We start from the raw sequence: 22,163 nt of genomic DNA, 5'->3' as shown, positions 1-22,163 counted from the left end.
GTCCGTTCAAAGATGTATATGTAAAAGGAGAGATTTAGGAGAATCAACCAATAGATGTGGATGAAGGGGGACAGAGTCTAGTGTGACTCTATGGCTTTGGCCTGAGCAGTCAAGTTCATGGAGTTACCCTTCACTAAGATGGCAAAGAGCAGAGGGAAGGTTGGCACGGGCAGGTGAGGGGAAATCAAGTTTAGTCTCAGACATTCTATGATGGAGATGACCATCAGGCTTTCAAGTGAAGATGTCAAGTAGCCACCTAGATATTCAAGCCTGGAGCCCCAGGGGATGTCAGAGCTGGAGATAGAGATTTGAGAATCTTCACTGTGGAGACAGACTACAAGGCCATGAGTGTGGATGAGATCTCTGAGGGAGGGAGTGTGAAGAGAAGAGAGAAGGCCCAAGGTCTGAGGGGGCAGGAGGGTGTTCAAACATTTAATCTGATAAAGGACAGGAGCCACAAAGGAGGCCAAGGAGCTGCCAGAGAGATAGGAAGGAAACCAGGAGAGCATGACATCCATTGGCCAGGTGGTTTCAAGGTCATGCTGACAGGGTAAGATGAGATCTGAGAACTGATCCTGGATTTAGCAACATGGAGGCCGTTGGTGAACTGGCCAAGGGTAGTTCCATGGACAAGTGGCATCTGAAGTATGGAGTAGGTGAGGACAGAAAAGAAGGTGAAGGCAGGGGTTGCAGACAGCTCTTCCAAGCGTGTTGCCATGCAGGCATGCTGAGAAATGGCGTAGGAGATGGAGGAGATGTTGGGGCCCAGGAATTTTTAGGTGTGAACTATTACTGCACACTCGTGGAAGGAGGAGCAGTCCACAGGATAGGAGAGACAGGAGATAGTTATTGGAGCCAGGTCATTGGACAGATGAAGACAGCATTATATTAATCTACTTGGGGCTTCACCTTCCAAGTGAAGGGCAAGATTCCAGCAGAGAAAGGTCATTGGCAGATAAGGCATTGCTTGATACACTTCCTTTTCTCCCTCCTTCCTCCTAGGTCCAGCGTAGGTGGATTCAAAGGTTTCTCCTAGGAAGCCCGTCCCAGCCACCTTAGGGCCAGAGGCCTTGAAGCTGGGTGGGGCTGGGTGGGGTTGGGTGGGGAATGCTCCTCCCCCATCCCCCCCCCCAAACTTTTATGCAACCTCCAATATCAACAAAAATCAGTTGGTGTCGCGCACCACAGACACGCTCCGCCGAGAAGCCGCTGGAGCCATCAGAGGAGCCAGCATGGTGAAGTTTGCACCGCTGTTCCTGCCGTGGGAGCGCAGGCTGCAGACCTTCATGGTCCTGCAGTGGGTCTTCTCCTTCCTGGCCCTGGGTAAGGCGAGCGGGGCTGGGGGCTGGGAGGTCATGGACACCTGCCACTCCAGGTGCACAAGTGTATTGATGGTGGAAAGACATTCACCCTAATGGGGACTTTGCTGCTCTCAGAGCTCTCAGAGCATGGGGATAGCAGGGTGTGGTAGAAGCCATTGTGTGTGGCTTTGGACAGGTTACTGAGTTTCTAGCTTAGTATGAGGACAGAGACCCTGCCTCAGGCTGCCTGGTGGTGGTGTGTGGAAGAACCTAGGTGATTATGGAAAAGTTCCAGGGTCTGTAGGGCTTCTCAGAAGGAACGGATTTCCTGCCTTCCTTTCAGAGAGGAGGAAACAGACTGGTGGGTAGGGAAAGAGAAGGGAACAGGGAAAGAATAGGAGTGTGAGGGAAGGTAGACTGCCAGGGGACTGGGGCATGAGGGAGGGTCCGAGGTGAGCCTGGTTCAGAGTCTGGCTGGGCAACCCAGCCCCTGACCTCTGCAAGTCTCTAATTCTAATCAGCTGGGGAAGGGCAATATCACTGCCTAGCTGGTAGAGCTGTTGTAGGATGAAGTGAGGAATGTGCTTGTTTTGCCCAGCGCACACTGGGCTGGACCCCTGGGCTGGGGTCCCGTGGGAAGTATGCTTAGGTCCCCCTCCCCACCCCATGCCCACCACAATCACACTGATGGTGACCAGGGAGACCACCCTGGCCCAGACTCCACTCTGCCGAAGGGAACTCTTTTGAGGAGGGCGGGCGACAGAGCAGGGGAAGAGAGTGATGGGGGAGGGGTGGGGGGTGCCAGGGGGCGGGGGTTGGTTCCTATGCCAGTGTAGACAGTTCCTATTTCTTAGTTCCTATGCCAGCACCAGACAGTGTAGGCTGTGCTTCCCTGGGGGCTGGTCTTCAGCCTGTGCACGGATGCCACTATCCAGGTGTTACAGTCCGGGAATCCTCTGTACCGGCTGGTCACCAGCATCACACACACACACACACACACCCAGGTGCTCCCTCAGAACCCCCTCGCAGTTCTGCCACTGAAGGATTCACCCCCAGCAAAGCGGGCCCCCAGCACCCTGTTTCCCTTATGATTCATCTGTGTCTCTCTCCCAAGGGTTCTTAAACATTTTAAACAGCCCTGGCAGAGAAACAAAATCACTTAACTGCCCAAGGTTGTAGGTCTGGAGTCCTGGGTTCCTTCTACAGCCAAAAGAAGAAAGGGAAGGAGGGGCAGAGAGAGGAGAAGGGCAGATGGTGTGGGAGGAGGTGTGTATAAGAGGCTAAGAGGCTGGTGGAGACAGCCTGGGAAGGAGGCCTAACAGGATTGACAGCAAGTCTGCGGGATCCTGGACAAAGGTCGCTTGGGGGCCTAGAGGTAAGCTGTGGCCTGGGGATCCCAGAGGGTAAGGTTCATCAGGCCCAGCATGCCTTCTGTGATCTTGGGGCCCTGGAGTGTGTTTGAACATTCTGTCCCCGCACCCCACCCGGCCTTGGTCCCCCAGCCCTGCGAGCCCGGGCCATAGGAGCCTGGGAATATCAGGAGCAGCCCAGAGAGGTCTAGTAGCTCCAGGCCTGGAGGACTAGAAGGAGGAAGGCTGGGAAAAGGGATGTGGGCCCCCTGGTTCTGGGAGTAGGAGGTTTTACCCTATCCCTCATCCTGGGAGCAAAGGGGAGCCTTGGAAGGGCTTAAGGTAGGGGAGATCCACTCTGGGTGCTGAAGTTCCCTGTGGCTGCAGGGGAGGTATGTACTGTGTTTTGAGTGTGGGGGGATGGGCTATGGCAGGGAGCCGTCCCAGTCCCCATCAGGGGCCACCACACTATGGCACATGGCCGAATCCTGCCCACTGACCGCTTTTGTATTTGTACAGTTTATGAGCTAAGTTTACATTTTCAAGGGGTTGTATTTTAAATGGTTAGGGACCTATGTAATATTATCCATGTTGGGTCTTGAACCCCAAAGTCTAAAGGAACCACCTGTTCCTTTAGGAAAAAGACTGCCAAGTCTGGTCTAGTGAGGCTGGCAGAGGATGGGGAGATGTGGCCCCATTGGGGAGCTGTTCAGGAGATGGGGGCCACGGGGCAGATTGAAAGGCCCTTGGTCCATGGACAGAGGACTGGATGAACAAGAACAACACGTGGTCGGCACCCACGAGAGAGTAGCATTTGGCTCCAAAAGGGAAGGGAATTCTGACACGCAGGGCAGCACGGATGGCATGAGCAGGCCGCAGTGGCATCATGTGAAGTGACACAAGCCAGTCACCAAAAGACCAACGCTTGACGATTCTACGAGCTTCCTAGAACAGTCCCTTTTGTAGAGCCGGAAAAGCAAATGGTGGCCGGCAGGTGCTAGGGGAGGGGGCTCGGAGTCAGAGGTTCAAATTTGGGAGGGGGAGGGGAGAGAGGGGGGGAGGTTTCTGGGAGATGGTGGTAGTGAGGGCTACACAGGGAATGGACTTACTGCCTCTGAACTGTGCTTAAAAATGGTTAAGGTGATACGTTTTATGTTAATGCGCCTTTTATCACAGTAACAATTTAAAACACACAGTGCCCCAAATGGGGACCCTGTTAGCTTTCTGAGGGCAGGACTCTGTGTCTGTCCTTCAAGGCCGCCCACTAGCACCTGGCCCGTCAGAGCTGCTCTGTGTAAAGTGAACACGTGTGAGCCCCGAGTGAGCTATGTGGTCTGCCTTAGGAGCTCTACCACTGTTTGGACTGGGTCAAGGTCCCCTCCACCAAGAAACCTGCCAGGAATGACACACCCAACTACCGTCCTTTCCAGTAGAATATACAACTGAAAGCTGCCTTTCTTTAAGAGAATGAGTTTATGGTGTTGAGTGGAGGAAAGGGGGTAGGGAAGGAGCCATATTCTCTAGCGGTGTTCTTTCCATCAGCATCAGATTAGGGATGGCCCACAGACCCGCTGACCCTGAAATGAAGCTGGGATTAGCCTATGGCAAGGGATTCGGACCTGCAGGTCAGAGGGAGAGCTCCTCACTGGGACTTGTCCTAGCCCAGCCCTGCTACACCCCTGAGCATCGGCCAGCCAGGGGTTTGGCCTCTTTCTCCTTCCCTCTTTACTGGGAAAGGGCACTGTGGGAAGGAGGAATCAGCATGCGCAAAAGCTAAGGGACTAAAGGAGTTCAGGGAGCTGTAAGAACCGCAGTTAGTGTGGCCAGAGCACTGGGGGTGCAAGTGGGTGAGGAGGTGGGTAGGGCCAGTCAGCTCCTCCCAGGGTTACAGGAAAGCCAGGGCAGGGCTTTAAAGAGAGGAAGACCTGGCCAGATTGATCTGTGGAAAGATGGGGCAGAGGGTGGGCAGAAAGAGTGTCCCCGTTTTCTCTGAGGTTCCCAAAAATGGAAACCAGAAACGGATAATCCAGTCAGTCCTGAAGCAGGCATTTACTGAGTACCTGGGGAGTGCAGACTACAGAGGGAGGGAGGTGGGACGGGGTGGTAGGGTGGTGGTATGGAGGGAGTGGGGGGTTGGGGAGGGAGGAGGCCAGAGTGAACAAGGGAGACAGGACAGCGGGAACTATGAATTTTGAAGTTGGACCTATGTAGGTTCCAGTCTCCTCCAAGCAAGACACTGGCGGGTACATTTCCTCCTTGAAGGCGTGGGAAGCTGAGCTCTTCCTCCCGGGGCCACAGGCTGGACAGGATGGTGCTGCTAGTGCGGGGCATACGGGCGACTCAGTGTGGACGTCTCACCTCCTTCCTCTCAGACCCCTGATAGCTCTTGCTTTTCTCCCCAGCCCAGATCTGCATTGTGGTCTTCATAGGCCTCCTGTTCACAAGATTCTGGTTAGTCAGTGTGCTGTATGCGACCTGGTGGTACCTGGACTGGGACAAGCCATTGCAGGGGGGCAGGCCCATCCAAGCCCTAAGGCGCTGCTTCCTGTGGAAGTACATGAGGGACTATTTCCCCATCTCAGTGAGTACTGGCACTGGTGGGGATGGGGTTGCGGGGGGAAGTGCCACCCAGGCTGCGGGGAGCAGAATGCTGGGCTGGGTGGGAGGGGCCAGAGCTTACACCACTGTGGGGCCTGGGGAAGAGTCCCGCTTTGTTCTGGCTGTCATTTCCCAGGGTTGGGGAAGCTCTGTGGGCACACACATATATCCTACAGGTGTAACCCCTCAGCGGCCAGGGAGGGGGTGAAGGTAATAAGCTCAAGGTCCCAAGAGACCATCGAGCCCCACCCTTTATCAGAGTGGGGAGAATGACACCCCGAGAGGGACAAAGGTGTGACCAACTCCACACAACAAGTTCTGGTTTTGAGGCGTGTGCATGAACTATGGGGGAAGGGGCAGAGGAGAGAGAGCCCTGAACTGGTTCTTAGTTCTATCCTGCCCTATCTCCAGATTGCTGGGTGTCCTTGAGCAAAACCTCGCCCATTCTGAGCCTCAGTTTCCCCAGATATCTAGAAAGCAGACTGACCCCTCCCCCCCATGCACGTTTGAACCTCTCACTCTGACTCAGGGCATCTCATTGTGGATACTTGACCCTGGACTCAAACTCAGTCCGGAGTAAAGCGGACCCTCAGATTTTCGTGAACAGACCCGCTGCCTCCTTTACCAAATGCCAGGCAGACAATCCTGGGACTTGAGTGGCTGGGCAGGGCTGGCGTATTGGCTGGATGGGACAGGGTGGGCAGGCAGTGGGGAACACAGAGAGGTGCCAGGCAGGGAAAGCTGGCTGTCCCCTGGAAACGGTAGAAGAAAGGCATAAAATGCGGCCTCTGGAGCAGGACAGACTAGGTTCTAATGCCAGCGCCGCCTCAGCCTGTGGTACCCTTGGGGGAGTTTCATAGCCTCTCTCAGCCTCAGTGTTCTCATATGTAATGTGCAGATGATGCCACACACGTCACTGAGTTGGGCGGATTTGCTGAGCCAGCAGGAACTCACCATGTAGGTTGGCAGGACACTAGGTGCTAGTATTACATGACCGAGTCAGTGGGGAGCATGGAGACACGTGCACGTGACTGTGGTTGGGGGGAGGGCTCTGACAGCCCAGAGCCCAGCTGCTCTGACCTTCACACCTGCCTGGCTTCTCCCATCCTGGAGCTCCACCTCTTCCCACCCCTCCTGGCGTTAGGTCCCTAGCTGGCAAAGGGGGAGGGAGTGGAGGACACAGATTCCTGGGCACTCAGCAGTGGATTCAGGGCTCCTGCCTGACTCCCTTTTGAGAGTCCTGGGGCCTGGCGAGGACTTGGGGAAGCTGGGCAAGAGCTGGGGTACGAAGCCCCAAGCTCCACAGTGAGCAAGCCTCCTGGGCAAAGGGCAAGGGTGGCATGGGCAGGGCCGGGCAGTAGGGCATCACGCTGGGGGCTGGGAAGAGGGCAGGAAGTTGAGTGGCAGAGAATTCCACACTCGTGAGGGGTGCTTCTTGTGGAAGGGTAGAGTGAATGAGCAGCCGCTGAACTAACCCAGGAGTCCATGTTGGGGGAGGACTTCTCCCCATATTTGCTTCTGGGATCTTGTCCACAAAGACAAACAGGGTCTGCGCCTATCCTATCCACTGCCCTTCCTGATCCTCCCCTAGCCAGACACTACTGGCCCTGGTGGGACACTGCCCTGATGATCTGCCTCAGTCCTTTGTGTAGTGTTTCTGGATTGATGCCCACTGAGGGCCTGTTGCATCCCCCTGCAGAGGGCAGGCAGTACCACCACATTGCCAGCAGAGGGCAGGCAGTACCACCACATTGCCAGCAGAGGGCGAGATAGCATGCACTTGACTTTGCCAATCCTAGGCTGGGAGCCTGCAGGGTTGGGGAACAGGCCACAGATCCCCTTCCCCACCTCTTCCCAGAAGACCCTCCCACTCTTCCACACACTTTTACGGCCCCGCCCCGCTGGGATCTTGAGAGGGGCGGAAGGTAGGTAACTCTCCCGCACACACTGACAGAATTCTGTTTTCCCTTGTAAAATGCATATAGATTTCCGAGATTCTTCTATCAGTTCTTAGGTTGATTTTATGAACTAGCATCTACATGGAATTCCAAGCAGAATTAGGAAACTCTCTGGGCCTTGCAGCTTTCTGAACTCATGCTACAGGCTTCTAAAGAGCTGATGGTGAAGAATCAGGTGATGGGTTTCCCATAGGAGACACTGATCCCACCTCATGCTGAAGGCCAGCCCCAGAGCTAGGTTCCCCCAGGGAAGATTTCATCCTCCTGGAGTCAACACTGTCTCCACAGGCCAAGGCATGAGAAGGGTGGACTGCTGTGGCCTGGTGTCAGGAAATGCTGCAGGCCTGGGGAAGCACAGGATACCTCTCCTCCCACACCTGGGACCTCCCTCTGTTCCTCACAGCCCTGTGGACGTCACTGGGGACTTCAGGCCCTCCCTCCCACTCCCCCTCCCACCCCCCACCAAGAATACTGGGGGCTCTTAGCCTGAGTCAGAAGAAGGTGGGTAGCCAGCCGCCTGCCCAGGACATATCTGCAGCGTGCACTTGGACGGAGTAACACTTGATCCTGTGAGGGCTCCTTTCATCACAGGAGGGCTCTGCCTGGAAGAAGGTCTTCCTTTGCACTGAGCTGTGCCTGTCCAGACCACCCACCCTGCCCCAGGGGCCCTGCCTCTGCCTTGGGCACAGCTGTTCTCTCAGCCCTCTGGCTGCCCTGCAGGGAGGGAGCCTCCTTCCTGCTCAGTTCCTCTTCTTGCTGTCCCTCCCCAGCCAGCAGCTCTCAGGAGGCTTTCTGTGCATAGACATTTGGGGCTAAATGATGGATGTGGGGGTGGCTTCATCCCTGGCCTCTACCCACTAGTAGCACTCCCCTCCACCAGGTATGACAACCAAAAACGGCTGCAGACATTACATGTCCCCTGGTGGGCTCAGGGAACTGACCCTGGTTGAGAACTGCTCTGGGGCCCAGGGTCTGACTCCAAAACTCCTCCCCCACTTGCTACCTGAATCTTGACCAGTCACTCTTTATCTGGACTCTGCTACAGTCTATCCTGCACACAGCAGTCAGGATAGTCCATGCCACAACAGCTGTGACTTTCATGACACCTAAAAATGAAATCTAATTTTTGACCAGCCTGCAGGTCCCTGGACCCCGGACCCCCTGCTCATGCCTCACCTTCCCCCTTTGCCTTTCAAGTTCTCCAGGAGTGAGCTGTGTTCCCTGGGCTGGCACCCTTCCTGGAAGTGCTTCCTTTCACATTAACACCTACCGTGTTTCACCTGGGGACTCCTCCTGCAAGGTGGCAGAGCCTGCAGGAGCCAGGCCACCTGTGTTAAAGTGTTGCCTCTGCCACTTTACTAGCTATGTGACCCAGAAGCAGTTAATTAACCTCGTGCCTCGGTTTCTTCATCTGTAAAATAGGGATGTTGTCACCACTACGTCCCTGGCAGCATGAACAGAAGATGGCTCGTCAGTATACTGACGGGAGGTGCTGGGAATGGGGCAGTCCTTCCAGCTATCCATGCTTAGCACATCTGTATTAAACTCTAAGACATTCTTTTTTTTTTTTTTTTCCTTAAAGTAGTTTCCACGCCCCGTGTGGAGCCCAACACGGGACATGAACTCATGTCCCTGAGATCAAGACCCAAGCTGATATGTCAAGAGTTGGGGGACTGAGCCACCCAGGCATCCCTCTAAGATATCCTTAATGGTAAAGCAGCAGTATTTTATGTACCACTAAGAAAAAAATCCCTCCAGAGGAATCATCAAATGCATTTTGAGAACATAATGTTAAGATGCAAAGGAATGGTGTATCTTAGAATTGAGGAGATACAGCTGCAGATGTCAGTGGGTGTCTGTTCTGTGAGCCTGTGAGTGCAAGGGGGAGAGGGCAGGAGTGAGGGGGTCTGAAGCCCATCTTGATGGCATACCAAGGCTGCCAGGGCCAGGTAGAATACCCAAGCCTTTTCCTTCCATCTAGCTATGATGGGAGGAGACAGGAAAGGACTGGAGTACCTACACATACACACACACACACACACACACACACACACACACACACGGCCAAAGGCCTGAAGCTGGAAGGGATTCCTTTGTTGTAAAGGGGGTGACTCTAAAACTTTGATATATATCGTAATCCTATGGGAAATCTGCCACAAATCAGATGCCCCAAGGCCGGAGCCAGAATACTGAATCAGACCTTGCTTGCCCTGCATTTTTAAACTGCCAAGTAATCGAGGTTATATAAAAGGTCATGAACAGGTTCTCCAGGGCCAGGTCTTGGAGCCGGGAGGAGCAGGCTGCTGGTGCAGGAAGCGCCTTCTCCTGAGAGCCCTGGACATTCCAAGTTTGACTAGAAAGGAAATGGCCCCTGAGACAGTCCTGAGTCTCGGGATGTCTCTCTGGTTCTGCAACAAAGGCTCTCTCAGGTGCTCTCAGCAGGAGACAGTAGAACTGAGCTCAGGTCTTCTGTGTATGGGCAGGTCGCTTACCCCCCCCCCCCGCACCTCAGTTTTGCTCAGCTGTCAAATGGGGGCTCTCACACTGCAGCCGCCCTCCTTAGGGCCACGGTTAAACAAGCTGGTGGCGTGGGTGCTTTGTGAGCCATAAAGGAGCCATCAGGACAGTGGCGGTCACCGCCAAGCGTGTGAGAGGGCACAAGGGCGGTTGTTGAGAGATGGGCCTGGGGAGACAGCGGGACAGTGATGGCCCCGTCAGTGCACACATTTGCACACGCACACATCAGTGCCCGGGCAGATACTGGCACGCGTGCCTAGACACGGGCCCTCATTCACCAGGGTATTTCTCTATATGCAAAGGCTTCTTTATTAAGGATTATCATTCTTTCATTCATTTGTTCATTTATACATTCATTGCTCATTCAAAATAGGCAATATGTTCTTGTTCAAAATTCCAAAGGGACGAGGGGGTACGTGGGTGAAAAGTCCCCGCCCCAGAGGCCACTAGGACCACTAGTGTTTGGTGTGTCTGCAAATGAACAAGTGCATGTCCCCTTTCCCAGCACAGTAAGTGACACTCTGCCCACGTTGACTTGCCCTATGCTTTGTCCTAACCAGTAACTGGGGCTGTCTTCCCCTGCCGGGCCAGGGAGATCTTGCTCCTACCTCCCTAGGGCTGCCCTGTGCCCCACTGTATGGATGTTGTGAGAATTTGCTTCAGTGGGCCCTGTTGATGGGCACTGGAGGGGGTGCTGAGGTTTGGATAGTACCAAAAAAATGATGCTTCAGTTAGTAATCTCGTCCATGTGTCATTTTACACAACGACACAGCCAAAATGAAATACAGTGCTGAAATTCCTCAGCAGTGGAGTTGCTAGGGTAAAAGGTCAGTCCTGCTTTTAGGTATTCAGCTATTGCGCAATTGCCTTTCCAGGGCTTGTGCAAAATTGCCTTCCTGCTGGCTGAGGAAGAATTCGTGGGCCTGTGGGTCAGTGTGGGGAGCCAGGTGTGTTTGTAGAGGAACATGCCAGATGGGTTCCCAAGCAAGCGCCTTTCCCACTGAGGTTAACTAGAGGTTTCTCTCTTCTGGCTTTAGCTTCACCTCTAATAAGTTCCCCTGTGGGAGCAGAGACCTTTGTCCTCGTGTGGGAGGCAGTGGTCTCTCCAGCTGTGGTCCCTGTAGGTTTCTCCAATGATCAGTGGGTAACTGGGGGCCATACTGGGCAGGATGGGGGGATTGCGGAAAACAAGCCCAGGTGAAGTGCTGGAGAATCTGGGGTTGGTCGGCCTGGATGGGGGCAGTTGGCTCATATCCCTGTCGCTGCCCCCAGGTCCCTCCAGGCTGCTCTGAGGACAGGCAGCCAGGCCTCTGGGACCCCAAAGGTGGCAGCAAGAATCCTCAGGGAGCCACCCGCTGCAAGTTTTAGCTTGATGACAGGACGAACTTTCACCATGGCAAAGCTGACTGGGGGCAGAAAGGGCTGCAGACTGCTGTGGGAACTGGGCAGTTCCATCAGGGGCTTTGGGCATGGCCCAGGGGCTTCTGGGGCCTTCAGACTCTTGATGGCTGTGGCTCCTGAAGTGCAGGGCAGTGTAAAAGGTGGGCCTGCGGTTCCTGGCAGGGTGGCGGAAGGATTGCCCCCTACCACCACCTAGTCTCTGCCCACAGCTATAGTCTGCACCCTGGACCACGGAGCAGCCTGTCCAGGAATGGGCAGGCCAAGAGCAGCATCTATTAGCTCAGTTCCTGCCCTTCCACCCTCATTCTGCTATACCTGGGAGCAGCTAAAGACAGCAGCTCTCCTCTCCCAGGCCATCTGTGATGGCTGGTGGTCTCTACCTCCTGCTCCATGCTGCAGACATGACCAGACCTTGGCAAGTTGCTTGCTAGCAGACAACAATGGTTGAGGGGCAATGAGGGTCTGGTGTAGGGGAGCAGGGAGCCCCAGGGAGACACTTGCATTGTACAGAAGGTAGATAAGCCTTCTGGCTGCGTGCTCTTCCAACCACTACTGGTAAGATAGCAAGATTGCAATGCTCACTCCCAGGTCTTAAGTACCCATTTTTCTTACACTGAGTTTTGTTAAACTGGGGCTCTTCCAGCATGGTGGCACTCCCATGTGTCCCTTTGATGCCTTCAAATGATACCTGGTCCTGTAGTAATCTTGGTAATTTCAGGGTACTGCACACCAGGGCTTCTTAGCAGCCCTGGGTGGTAGGCAGGTCAGGGCTAAATGTCCCCATTTTACAGATGGAGAGCCTGAGAGGGAAGCAGTTTGTCCAGAGTCAGCCATGAATATGAGAGGGTGTCCCTGGGTGCATTCACATACCGTATCTCAGTATTCCTAAGAAACTGAGCCTCAGAGATGGAGAGCGGCTTGCCCAAGGTCACCCTGATGAGTGGCATGGTCAGGATTGGCACACAGGTCCCGCTCCAGCTCACCGGGTTGCTGTCCTTGCAGCTGGTCAAGACTGCTGAGTTGGACCCCTCCCGGAACTACCTTGCGGGCTTCCACCCCCACGGGGTCCTGGCAGCCGGAGCCTTTGTCAACCTGTGCACAGACAGCACGGGGTTCCCTTCGCTCTTCCCAGGCATCCGCCCCCATCTGATGATGCTGAGCCTGTGGTTCCGGGCCCCTTTCTTCAGGGATTACATCATGTCGGGGGGTGAGTCTTTATACCCATGGGTAGCCCAGGAGGATGAGGCCGGAGGCAAGGGACGAGGCAGCTTAGGGAGGGGAGGGCTGCCAGCACTTCCATACTTCTTGCAAGTGCGTGTGCAATGGGAGAAGTAGCTAGACCCAAAGAAGTACTCTGCACAGCCGCGAGCCAGGAGAGGACTCAGTTCCAGTCCTCAGGGGACGCCCAACTGGAGGCAGTGGGGTGGGGACCCGGGCCTCTGCGGCTACTTTCCGTGGTCTCTCTCTCCTGTCTCACCCACACCACCATCCCTGCCCACTTCCCTATACCTGCGCACCCTCTTCTCTCTCTAGGGCTGGTCACGTCGGACAAGGAGAGCGCTGCTCACATTCTGAGCAGGAAGGAAGGTGGCAATCTGCTGGCCATTATTGTAGGGGGTGCCCAGGAGGCCCTGAACGCCAGGCCGGGAGCCTTCACGCTGTTGCTCCGGAACCGCAAAGGCTTCGTCAGGCTCGCCTTGATGCATGGGTATCTGGGGAGAGGGCTCTTGGCTCCAGGGGAGATTTGCAAGGGTTAGATTTTGGTGGGAAGACAGCAGAGATTAAGTGGCTTGTATTTTGGCAGGGAGATTCTCAGTCTGTTTACAACAAAGATGAAATTTTGGTGAGAGATGTACTATGGCATGCCCACATACCAGAGAAGATTGCAGAAGGGAGGCTTGGTGATCAAAGGCACTAAGTAGGAAGGGACATGTCTGCCCAAAGCTGGTACAAGATCTGACATCTGTGGATCTGGGAGGATGGAGTGTGGGGCATATCACAGAACTCTTCTACTTAGAAGCATCTTTGAAAAACACAAGCTATCTGGGGCCAGAGAGATTTCTCTGCAAAGCTCACGGATGTTTTCTATCTGGGAGGGCTCTGAAACATTCTGGTCTGTCTGTCCCTTACAACTGGGAGATTGTGGCCCTGAGAGGGGCCAGGATCTGCCCAAGGTCAGAAAGCAAAGCTATGGCAGGGCTGGGAGACAACCCAGGCCTCTGACTGCTGACGCAGGGCTCCATCCTCTGCTCTAATTCCCGGTCGCTGGGTCCCTGCAGGAAGCTAGCTGGGGCCTCCTCTGAGACCTTCCACGCATATCCTCTCCTGTCTCTCTCCAGGGCACCTCTGGTGCCGATCTTCTCTTTCGGGGAGAATGAACTCTTTGACCAGGTCGAGAACTCCCCTGGCTCCTGGTTGCGCTGGATCCAGAACCGGCTGCAGAAGATCATGGGCATCTCCCTCCCACTCTTCCATGGCCGTGGTGTCTTCCAGTACAGCTTTGGTCTCATACCCTACCGCCAGCCCATCACCACTGTGGGTGAGCCACGAGCCACGAGCCAGCCTGGCCCGGGGGGTGGGGTGGGGTGTGGGGGGCTACAGGGAAAGAGGCCTGGGCTCCGGGCTGCAAGGGGACACAAGGTCAGACACATCCTTGCCCTCCTGGAGCTCATATTCTAGACGGGGAAACACACTTAGGAGACCAGGAAACAGACACTGCTTATCAGTTGAGCAGGTAAGCCTGATAGAAGGCGCTCTGGGATGGGAACTGAAACAGGCACAAGGAACAATAGTCACCACGGATTACAGAGTGGCTGCTGTGTGCCCGGCAGGGTCCCTACTGTGCAGCAGTTCGATCTGCCCTAACGACCTTCAAGACAGGGACTACCATCCCCCTTTCACTAATGGTAAACTGAGGCTCTGAGAAGTTAAGTAACTTCCAAAAGAACACTCTGCCTTTGAGTAACAAGGATGAGGATCGGATCAGGATTTATTTGACTTTTTATGTTTCTAGAGAAGAAGGTTTAATTCTGACCCAAAGGATCTCCTCAGGCTTACTGGAGAGGATGGGTACAAGAAAAGGGCATTCCAAGTCTATTAGAATTGTGTGTAGAGTAGGAAATGCTACACTTGGATTAGAACCTGAGGGATTATCCCATAAATAATGGGCATGAGCTCTCGTCCATGGACTCAGCACTATCTTTTTCAGCTCTTGGGACTCTTTTTCAGCTCTTGGGACTCCTCATTTGCTTTCTTCTTGGATCCCAGCTAGATCCCTCTGACGAAGCCTATAGAGGAAGGTTCGTCTTTTTCCATCTGTTTATTTGCTAGTTGAGCACAGACTTGGTGTACCCCTACACCATGACTTTCCCTGTGTATTGTGGCAATATTTTCAAGAGTGTTAATACTCCTGCTGCCCCCAGACCTATTGCCAAGAGAAGGCCGGGGAGCGATTATCCCAACCAAAGAGGTCACTTAGGGCTTCCCTGGAAGAGGCCAGATGGAGAGAGAAGGAGGAGGAAGAGCTGTGTGGGCTGTGGGCCCACCTCGTCCTAGATCTACAGGTACCTCTGATCATGACATGTTGGGCTCCCAGAACCCTGTGGAGCATATCCCCAGGATTTGAAAACTGGAATGGGATTCTTCCGTGCTGTGTGACTTGAACAAGTTGCTTAGCCTCTCTGAGCCTCATTACACCACCTGTCAACAGGGGTAAGAGTTTCTGTTCCCATAGGATTGTTACAGGGATTAAAGAAGATGATGCGTGGCAAGCGCCTGGTGCATTCCTGGTGCGTTTCATGGCATGTGGCAATGCTCACTGGTGTTGTTACTATATCAGAATCTTGGAGTTACCATAACATCTTAGAAGCCATCACCCAACACAGGGTTGAAAGGGATGGCAGTAAGAGCATTTTGTGCCGGGATGCTGTGGGGTAGGGCTCCTGCAGCCCCATGGTTCCTGCTCCAGACCAACACCCACACTTGTGCCTTGCAGTGGGAAAGCCCATTGAGGTGCAGAAGACACCATACCCCTCACAGGAGGAGGTGGACAAGCTGCACCAGCGCTATATCAGGGAGCTGTGTGACCTCTTTGAAGCCCACAAGCTGAAGTACAATATCCCCGTGGACCAACACTTGGAGTTCTGCTGAGTGCCTCCCCAGAAGGCAGGATTGGCGTTAGGAGCCCAGTGGAAGGTGCTATGATCTAAGAAGGCTTCCTGGAGGCATCTATTGAACATACCTTCACAGCCTTCCCAGACCTCTGCAAATCCAACCACACCAGGCCCCAAGTCCCAGCCAGTGTGCGGGAGGGGACACCAGGCTCTGGAGTTGGTGATTTTCACCCCTGCTGCGAAACCCCCTGCCAGCCTCCCTCTCCTTGGCCTGCCCCTCATTGAATGGGAGAGACTGCTGGAAGAGAGGGATTTCTGAGGTCTCGGTCCCCTGTTGTCATGTCACTCAAGGGACAGAGAAAGAGAGGGGCCACTCTCACCTGGTTTTTCTTCCTTGACCTTGAGTTTCCTTGACCTTGTATAATGGCACAAAAGAAGCACATGCTCCAGCCCCATCTCCTACAAACTCCCTCATCCCACACCCTGGATGTCTCCGCCCCTCCCTCCCTGTGCCAGAGAGGAGGGGTGGCCTTGCAGTCTCTTTGCTCATGCTAAGCACCTGTGCATTTCTGGGTCCTCCGAGCTATAGACTGGCAGCCACAGGGCTGAAAAGGTGGAGAAGGAGAACTGTGCTCTGTCACTGCTGTATGGTGCTGGGCAGCCTTCTTCGCCCTCCTCCTGAGCCTCAGTTTCCCTGACTGACTAAGATGAACCCTGAGACTCAGCTGGAGAGCTCATCCATTGTTATTTCAGCCCTGGCCTTGGCACAGAAGGGTGGGGGGAGGGTCTCCGTAAACATCAGTTCAACAGATGAAAGGATTCTGTTTTAGCCTTCTTCTGTTCCTCCTCATTCCTCGACAAAGAGGGCTCATCAAAGCCTCTCTTTGGACCCCCACTCTGGCCCTGTGGCCCTACAGCCACACCTCTACTGACAGGGCTAGAGAACACCATGTTGACTGATCCTTCCTGATCCATCAGCCCCAACCTTACCAGCCCCGGTCCCGATCTGCTGAGCAAGGAAGATGAGAGGCTGTGTTAAGATACAGAGCAGATCGACACTGAGAAGAAAGACCAGCCATCAGGAGTGTATGTTTCTGTGTGTCTGCAGGGTGGGTGACATGGGGACAGATGCCCTGATGAGAAGATTCTGGATTCCTAGGTTTGGGACATATGTCAGTAGTGAAGGTCAGGATGGCCAGTGCGATGGCCAGGATGGCCAGGTCACGATGTCCTCGTGACTTCCCCTTCCCCTCCAGCAGGGAAGCAACATCCTTTCTCTCCAGGAACAAATAATACCCATAACTACAGCAGTAGGGACATCTGAGAGTTGTAAACTTGGGTTTAAATCCTGGCTCATCCCTTCTTCGGTGACTCTGGGCAATTCATGTCATTTCCGAACCTCAATTTTGCCATTTGAGGAATAAAGACTACCATACCCATCTCTGGTGTTGTGAGCATAGTAAGATAATATTTTAAATGTGTAAGCCACCCCATGTCATGTCTGGAATGGTGTGGAATATGGGTAAATTGGGATTCAGGTGATAAAGTTACCCCGTGTCTCAGGAAGGTGCCTGGTAGCTGATGAGGCAATATGCCAGAAGGGCCACAACAAGGGAAGTGGGAACAAAGAGTGGTGGGGTTCAGGAGAGGGAGTGATGATTTCAGAGGAGGAAGTGGAGGAGGTGACAAATGGGCAGGGCTGTGAAGGAAGGGCAATATTTGCAAAGGAGAGAAGTACTTGCCCATCAGAGTTCTCTATTGCTGTCTAGCCGGCTATGTCAAAGCTGAATGGTTGAAGAAGCAAGGAGTTGGTATTTCTTGCAATTCTGTGGGCTGACCAGGTGGCTCTTCTCAGTCTGCCCTGGGCTCCTTGCAGCTGCATACAAACAACTGGGGCTGGGCCTCTCTTGACAGGTGAGTCTGATGGGTCTTTGGTGTTCGGTGGTGGCTGGATTTGGTAAGAATGGGAGCAAGGCTGCAAGCTCTTAAATCCTGGCCTGAGCAACTTGCCCAGCATCTTTTCATTCCATTCTGTTGATCAAAGCCACTTCTGAGCGTCCCCCCACCATTTTAAGCATTAGGAACAGACTGTGCCTCTGCCTGGGGGCAGCATTAGTGTCAGAATACAGCGGGCTGGAGGTCCACGAAGAGATTCTGTGGCCATGTTGGCCAACAGTCTACAAAACAGCGGTAAATGGGGGATGCCTGGGTGGTTCGGTGGGTTAAAGCCTCTGCCTTCAGCTCAGGTCATGATCCCGGGGTCCTAGGATCGAGCCCCCGCGTCCGGCTTTCTGCTTGGCGGGGAGCCTGCTTCCCTTCCTCCCTCTGCCTGCCTCTCTGCCTATTTGTGATCTGTTTGTCAAATACATTTAAAAGAAAAACAAAAAACAGTGGTAAATGAAAGCCTGCTGCGGGACACCCCCGCCCCCAAGTGTAACGGAATTCCCTGCATGGCCATGATCAGAGCTGTAGTTTATCCACAGGGCACCAGCTCCTTTTCAGCTGCTGCTCCATCCCCATCTTGTGCTCCCTAGTCCATCCTCAGTGACCAGCCAGGGTGTAGGGGCCATCGTTGGTCAAGGGACACAGGCCACGCTGGGGACGCCGCAGGGAAGGAGCCAGGAGTAGGCATACCCGCTTCCCTCTTCCGCCAAGGTTCCCCTCTGCCTGAGCCCCTTTGTGAGGTGGAGGGCACAAGGGCCCGAGGCTGCAGTGTACACAGGTAGGCCTCCAGGAGGGAATGGGGAGCAGACAGGTGGACAGTGGTTCTGCAGAGATCCATGGAAGAGAGACATCCACCTTCAAGTCCAAGCTGCTTAGGGCCTTTCGCCACTCTTCCATCATCTGGCCCAGTTTTCTCAGTCCTCATTTGTCATCCTCCTTAGTCATGGGCTCCCATCACGCTGAACCATTTGTATGTAGTTCCTTGTATCAGATGTGCTCTTTCTCCCCTCTAAGCTTTGTCCATGCTGTTCCCTCTGCCTGGAATGGCATCTCCCCTGCCCCACCTCCCCCTTTGTCTGGGAAATTCCCATTCGTCCTTCAGTACTGGTTTCCTTTATTCGGGAAGGCCTTTCCTAATGCCCCTGGTTGAGATAGGGGTCTCACGGGGTGCCCTGACTTCCCCTTCCTCTGCCACGGCACTCAAACCTGGGTGGCTGCTGGGTGGTCCTTGTCCCATGCATGATACCTCTGCCTCCAGTGAGCCCCATCCAGCCTATCCACGTGTAGCACCTGCCTCCACTCTCCAAACAAAACCCAACACCCTAAAAGGGTCTCCAATGCCTCAGGATAATGCCCAAACTCCTCATGAGCCTTCCTCATCTGCCCCTAGACCTCACCAGCCTCCCGCTGGGTCTTCTCTCCTGTACCCCATCACCCTGCCACCCCTCGCTGCTTGTTGAGTGCACACTGCGCTCGCACCTGCTGTGTCCCAGAGCATGCTGTTCCCTTGCCTTGAAACACTCTTCCTTCTAGACCGGTTGATGTCGCCCATCCCCAAAGGGCGCCTCCTTTGTTGGCCATTAGCACACCCCACCTGCCCTCCTACCCTGCCTCCCACCTCACTGCCCTGAAGCAGAGTTAGTTCTCTCTCTTTTGGGCTAGTTTTAGGGGTGACAGGGCCATGGTCCACGGTCATTAATGGGTGAGTGGACTTCTGTGTCTGCCAGTAGACTGCGAAAGCCCTAAGGGCCAAGACCAGATCCTAGCCACCCTCAGCCCCACCCCAGTACCCCGCTTGGACTCAAGGCACCTCAGCACCACACTGGGTGAGAACTGGTTGGATAAATGAATCCTCGCATGGCACTTCCTCTTGGGAGGCCTGGGGCAGGGACAAGGCCGAGAATACCCAGGTCTTGCTTTTGGAGGTCACTAAATCAGCTCTCCATGGCTATGTGACTCCAAAACTGAGCAGCTTTAAACCACAGACAGTCATTGTTTCACAGTTTCTGAGGTCAGGAATCTGGAAGCGGCTTCTCTGAGGGATACTGGCTCAGGCGTCTCCTGAGCTGTAGCCACGCCATCATTGGCAGTTCCAGAAGACTTGAGTCGGCCAGAGGAACCACTCCCAAGCTCCCCCATGTGGTTGTCGGCAGGAGGCTCTGTCTGCCTCTGTGCGGGGCTCTACACAGGGCTGCCAGTGCTGTGCCTTCTCCCAGAGCAAGTAAAGAAATGGGCCACACTACCTTTTATGGACCTCGCCTCTGTGTCACACACTATCAATTCTGCCCTATCACATTCGTGAGATGTGAGTCACTAAGTCCCGCTCACACTGTACAAGGGTGTGAATCCCTGGATAGGAGGTCCCTGGGGGCCGGCTTGGAGCTATCTCAGGGACCGCAGATGAACCCTCAGAGGCTGCACGAGGTAACTCACCCATCCGGTCTCAAAATGGGTGGGGCACAGAATGAGCAGGGATGGGGAGCAGAAGGAATGCTGGTCACAGCCCCCTGGCCTGGCTGGGATGGAGGAGGAGGTGACCATGAGATTTGAGGGGGTTTGGATGGGGGAGGGGAGTGGTGAGAGACTTGGGAGGGCCAGAGAGCAGAGAATTCTTCCCTTTTCATCGTGACCCAGGAGGCCTCACGTGGAGGACCAGGGCAGCAAAAGAAAGGAGGCTAGGGCCTGATCTGAGTGGAAGGCTGCCCCAGAGAGCTGCACGGCTGGGAACAAGCACACTGGACTTTGAGCAAAACATGTCCTTTTCCCGAGCGATTGCAGGTGTTTGTCTAGGGGTTGGTCTCCCCAACTGATGCAGTGTGTCAGAGCTGCACATGAAAGGGGCCAGTAATTAAATTAATCCCTCCTGACTGACACTCCTCAGGGCCCCCAGAGCCGGCCTCAGGGGCCTCGGCATTGTCTCCGCGGGAGAACAGCTCCCCGACCCCAGCGCCCCAGCGCCTACACACAGATTCAGATAACCAGAGGATGACAGGTTTTGCCAGATGTGGTGGACAGGGTAAGAGGCTCTCGAGTGTGGGGTGCTCTGGAGTCTTCCAGAAATCATGCTGCCCTTTGGCCTCAGGAGAAGTTCTCAGAAGGCATTACCCACAGGGAGCAAAGGGCCCACTGGGATCCAGCCTGTGTGACATGGCTTTATGGTGCTGGGGTGGGGACAGGGGTCAGCCAGCACAGCACTGCCAGCAGCCACGTGGCATGGGCCACACGGTGGCCTCACGAGGAAGCTGACCGTGCTCAGTGAGGGTTCAGGAGGAGGCTCACGCAGGGAGGATGCAAGCTGCTGAGCAAGCAAAGGCAGGGAGAGGAGACGGGGCAGGGCACAGGCTGATGATGGCAGCTCCTGTGAGTCAGCGGGCAGGAGGGAGCTTTAGGGAATGCGAGGCTGGAAGGCCAGGCCTTTGTTCAGCAAACTTGGAGACAGAGTGGTGACCAAGGCACCCAGGGTCCCTGACTTTGCCTTGCCTACCATCTGGGGGAACTCAAATGTCTAGTCAAGGAGTCAGGAATTTCGCCCCCAGGTAGGGAGGAGCCCCGGAAGGTCCTTGAGCTGGAGTGGGTCGGGGGCAGGACCAGATGTACAGTGGCTGCCTTGGGCTGGACTGGGCATCTGTCTTAATGACCTCATGGAAGGGCGGAGCCAGCACTGATCCACTTACTAGGCCATGCTGGGCTCTGGGTGGGACACTCTTCAGGCATTATCTCAACGACACCGGCAATGACACCCACTCTTTGGAGTAAATGAGGTTCCTGTGTCGGAGAGGGGTAAGGACTTTTTGAAATCCTGGTCTCAGGAGGAAGACTGACTGCCCAGATAGCTATTCTGTTCTACTCCCACTCTGCCTAGTTCTAGCCTCCAATTGGGCTGAAGGGCACAATGGAAGGGGCTGGGCCTGAGAACCCTTGAGGTGTGCACATCCCCCCACCTGCCTGCTTGGCCGCACCGCACACCTCCCTGCACTGCATACCACCCCCCCATCCCTCTCCCTGTGCCATATGCCTCCTTGAGGCTTGGTTCCGTCACCTATTATTGTTTCATCCATAAGGGAGTATTTAATAAATGCCCGTTCTTCCTCACTCCTCCCCTTTGGAAATGCTAGGAAATGGATTTTGAAAGACCCAGGAGAGTTTATGGATTGCAAATGAGGTTTGGGGTTTTCTTAGACTCTAACTCACCACTCACTCCTTGCTAGAAAACCTTTAACCAGTGCAAGGTGTGCCCTGGACCCCTAGTTGTATCTTTAGTGAGTGAATGGATGGAACTAGATAGGCAGGCAGACTCTTTCTAGTAGCCCCTTTCAAAGGGGCCCTGAAAAACAAAACCAGCAATGAACCCTGGTCCTATGAATATAATGCCAATGATTTGGATGAAAAGGGACCTCCCCCTTGAAAAAGGGCAAAAATTGTCAGACCTGGCATTTGGGCATGGGCTAGATCAATGCCTCTCAAAATGTCTGTGGTATAGGACGAGGTTCTTGTTGGGGGGGTGCCTAATTCATCTCGGACCTATTCATTTGTAAAATACAATATAATTACCTGAAAAATGAAATATGAAAACAATAACAAACATAGTCCAAGTTTTTATTCTTACTTTCAACAGACATACAACCCTTCTGCCACGTTGCTCTAAAGTTTCAGAGCAGGTACTCTCAAATTCTGTACCTAACTTGGTCAGGAACCAGGAACAAGTGGTTAATGGACCCATTCCAGCCCTCAGACCACACTAGAGCCACACAGCCTTAGCACTCATGGGGGGCTAATTACTGGGATTGTCAGATCACTGTGGTTAAGCTACATGAAGGTACTTGGTGAACTACAAAGAGCTCTACAAGATTGGTGGGGCTGTGGTCTTGGCCACTTACACGTGAGTAAGCTGAGGGGCCTCTGGGAAGGGAAGGACTTGCCTGAAGGTGCAGAGCCAGAAAGACTCCAAAGTGCAATCACTCTTCATGCAATGCTCTTTCCACC

The 22,163-nt window shown here is 54.1% G+C and overlaps 1 protein-coding gene across 1 annotated transcript; it reads left to right on the top strand.

The window, feature by feature from the left end:
* The first annotated feature begins 1,140 nt into the window (after nt 1–1,140).
* On the top strand, nt 1,141–16,434 carry MOGAT2 (monoacylglycerol O-acyltransferase 2). The gene is made up of 6 exons (XM_059188656.1): nt 1,141–1,323; nt 5,053–5,231; nt 12,127–12,331; nt 12,658–12,832; nt 13,464–13,663; nt 15,119–16,434. Exons 1-6 carry the CDS (start codon nt 1,233–1,235, stop codon nt 15,271–15,273), a joined length of 1,005 nt encoding a protein of 334 aa, XP_059044639.1. The 5' UTR covers nt 1,141–1,232; the 3' UTR covers nt 15,274–16,434.
* Nucleotides 16,435–22,163: the final 5,729 nt, after the last annotated feature.

This window comes from Mustela lutreola, chromosome 1 (assembly GCF_030435805.1).
Source record: "Mustela lutreola isolate mMusLut2 chromosome 1, mMusLut2.pri, whole genome shotgun sequence".
NCBI lineage: Eukaryota > Metazoa > Chordata > Mammalia > Carnivora > Mustelidae > Mustela > Mustela lutreola.
Note: the sequence above shows the minus strand (reverse complement) of the source record. Positions and strands in the feature narration are given on the sequence as shown.

Coding starts and splice junctions, on each gene's coding strand:
- MOGAT2 (XM_059188656.1), top strand. CDS start 1,233: ATGGTGAAGTTTGCACCGCTGTTCCTGCCGTGGGAGCGCAGGCTGCAG. Junction 5,232..12,126: donor GGGACTATTTCCCCATCTCA/GTGAGTACTGGC, acceptor CTGTCCTTGCAG/CTGGTCAAGACTGCTGAGTT. Junction 12,833..13,463: donor AGGCTCGCCTTGATGCATGG/GTATCTGGGGAG, acceptor GTCTCTCTCCAG/GGCACCTCTGGTGCCGATCT.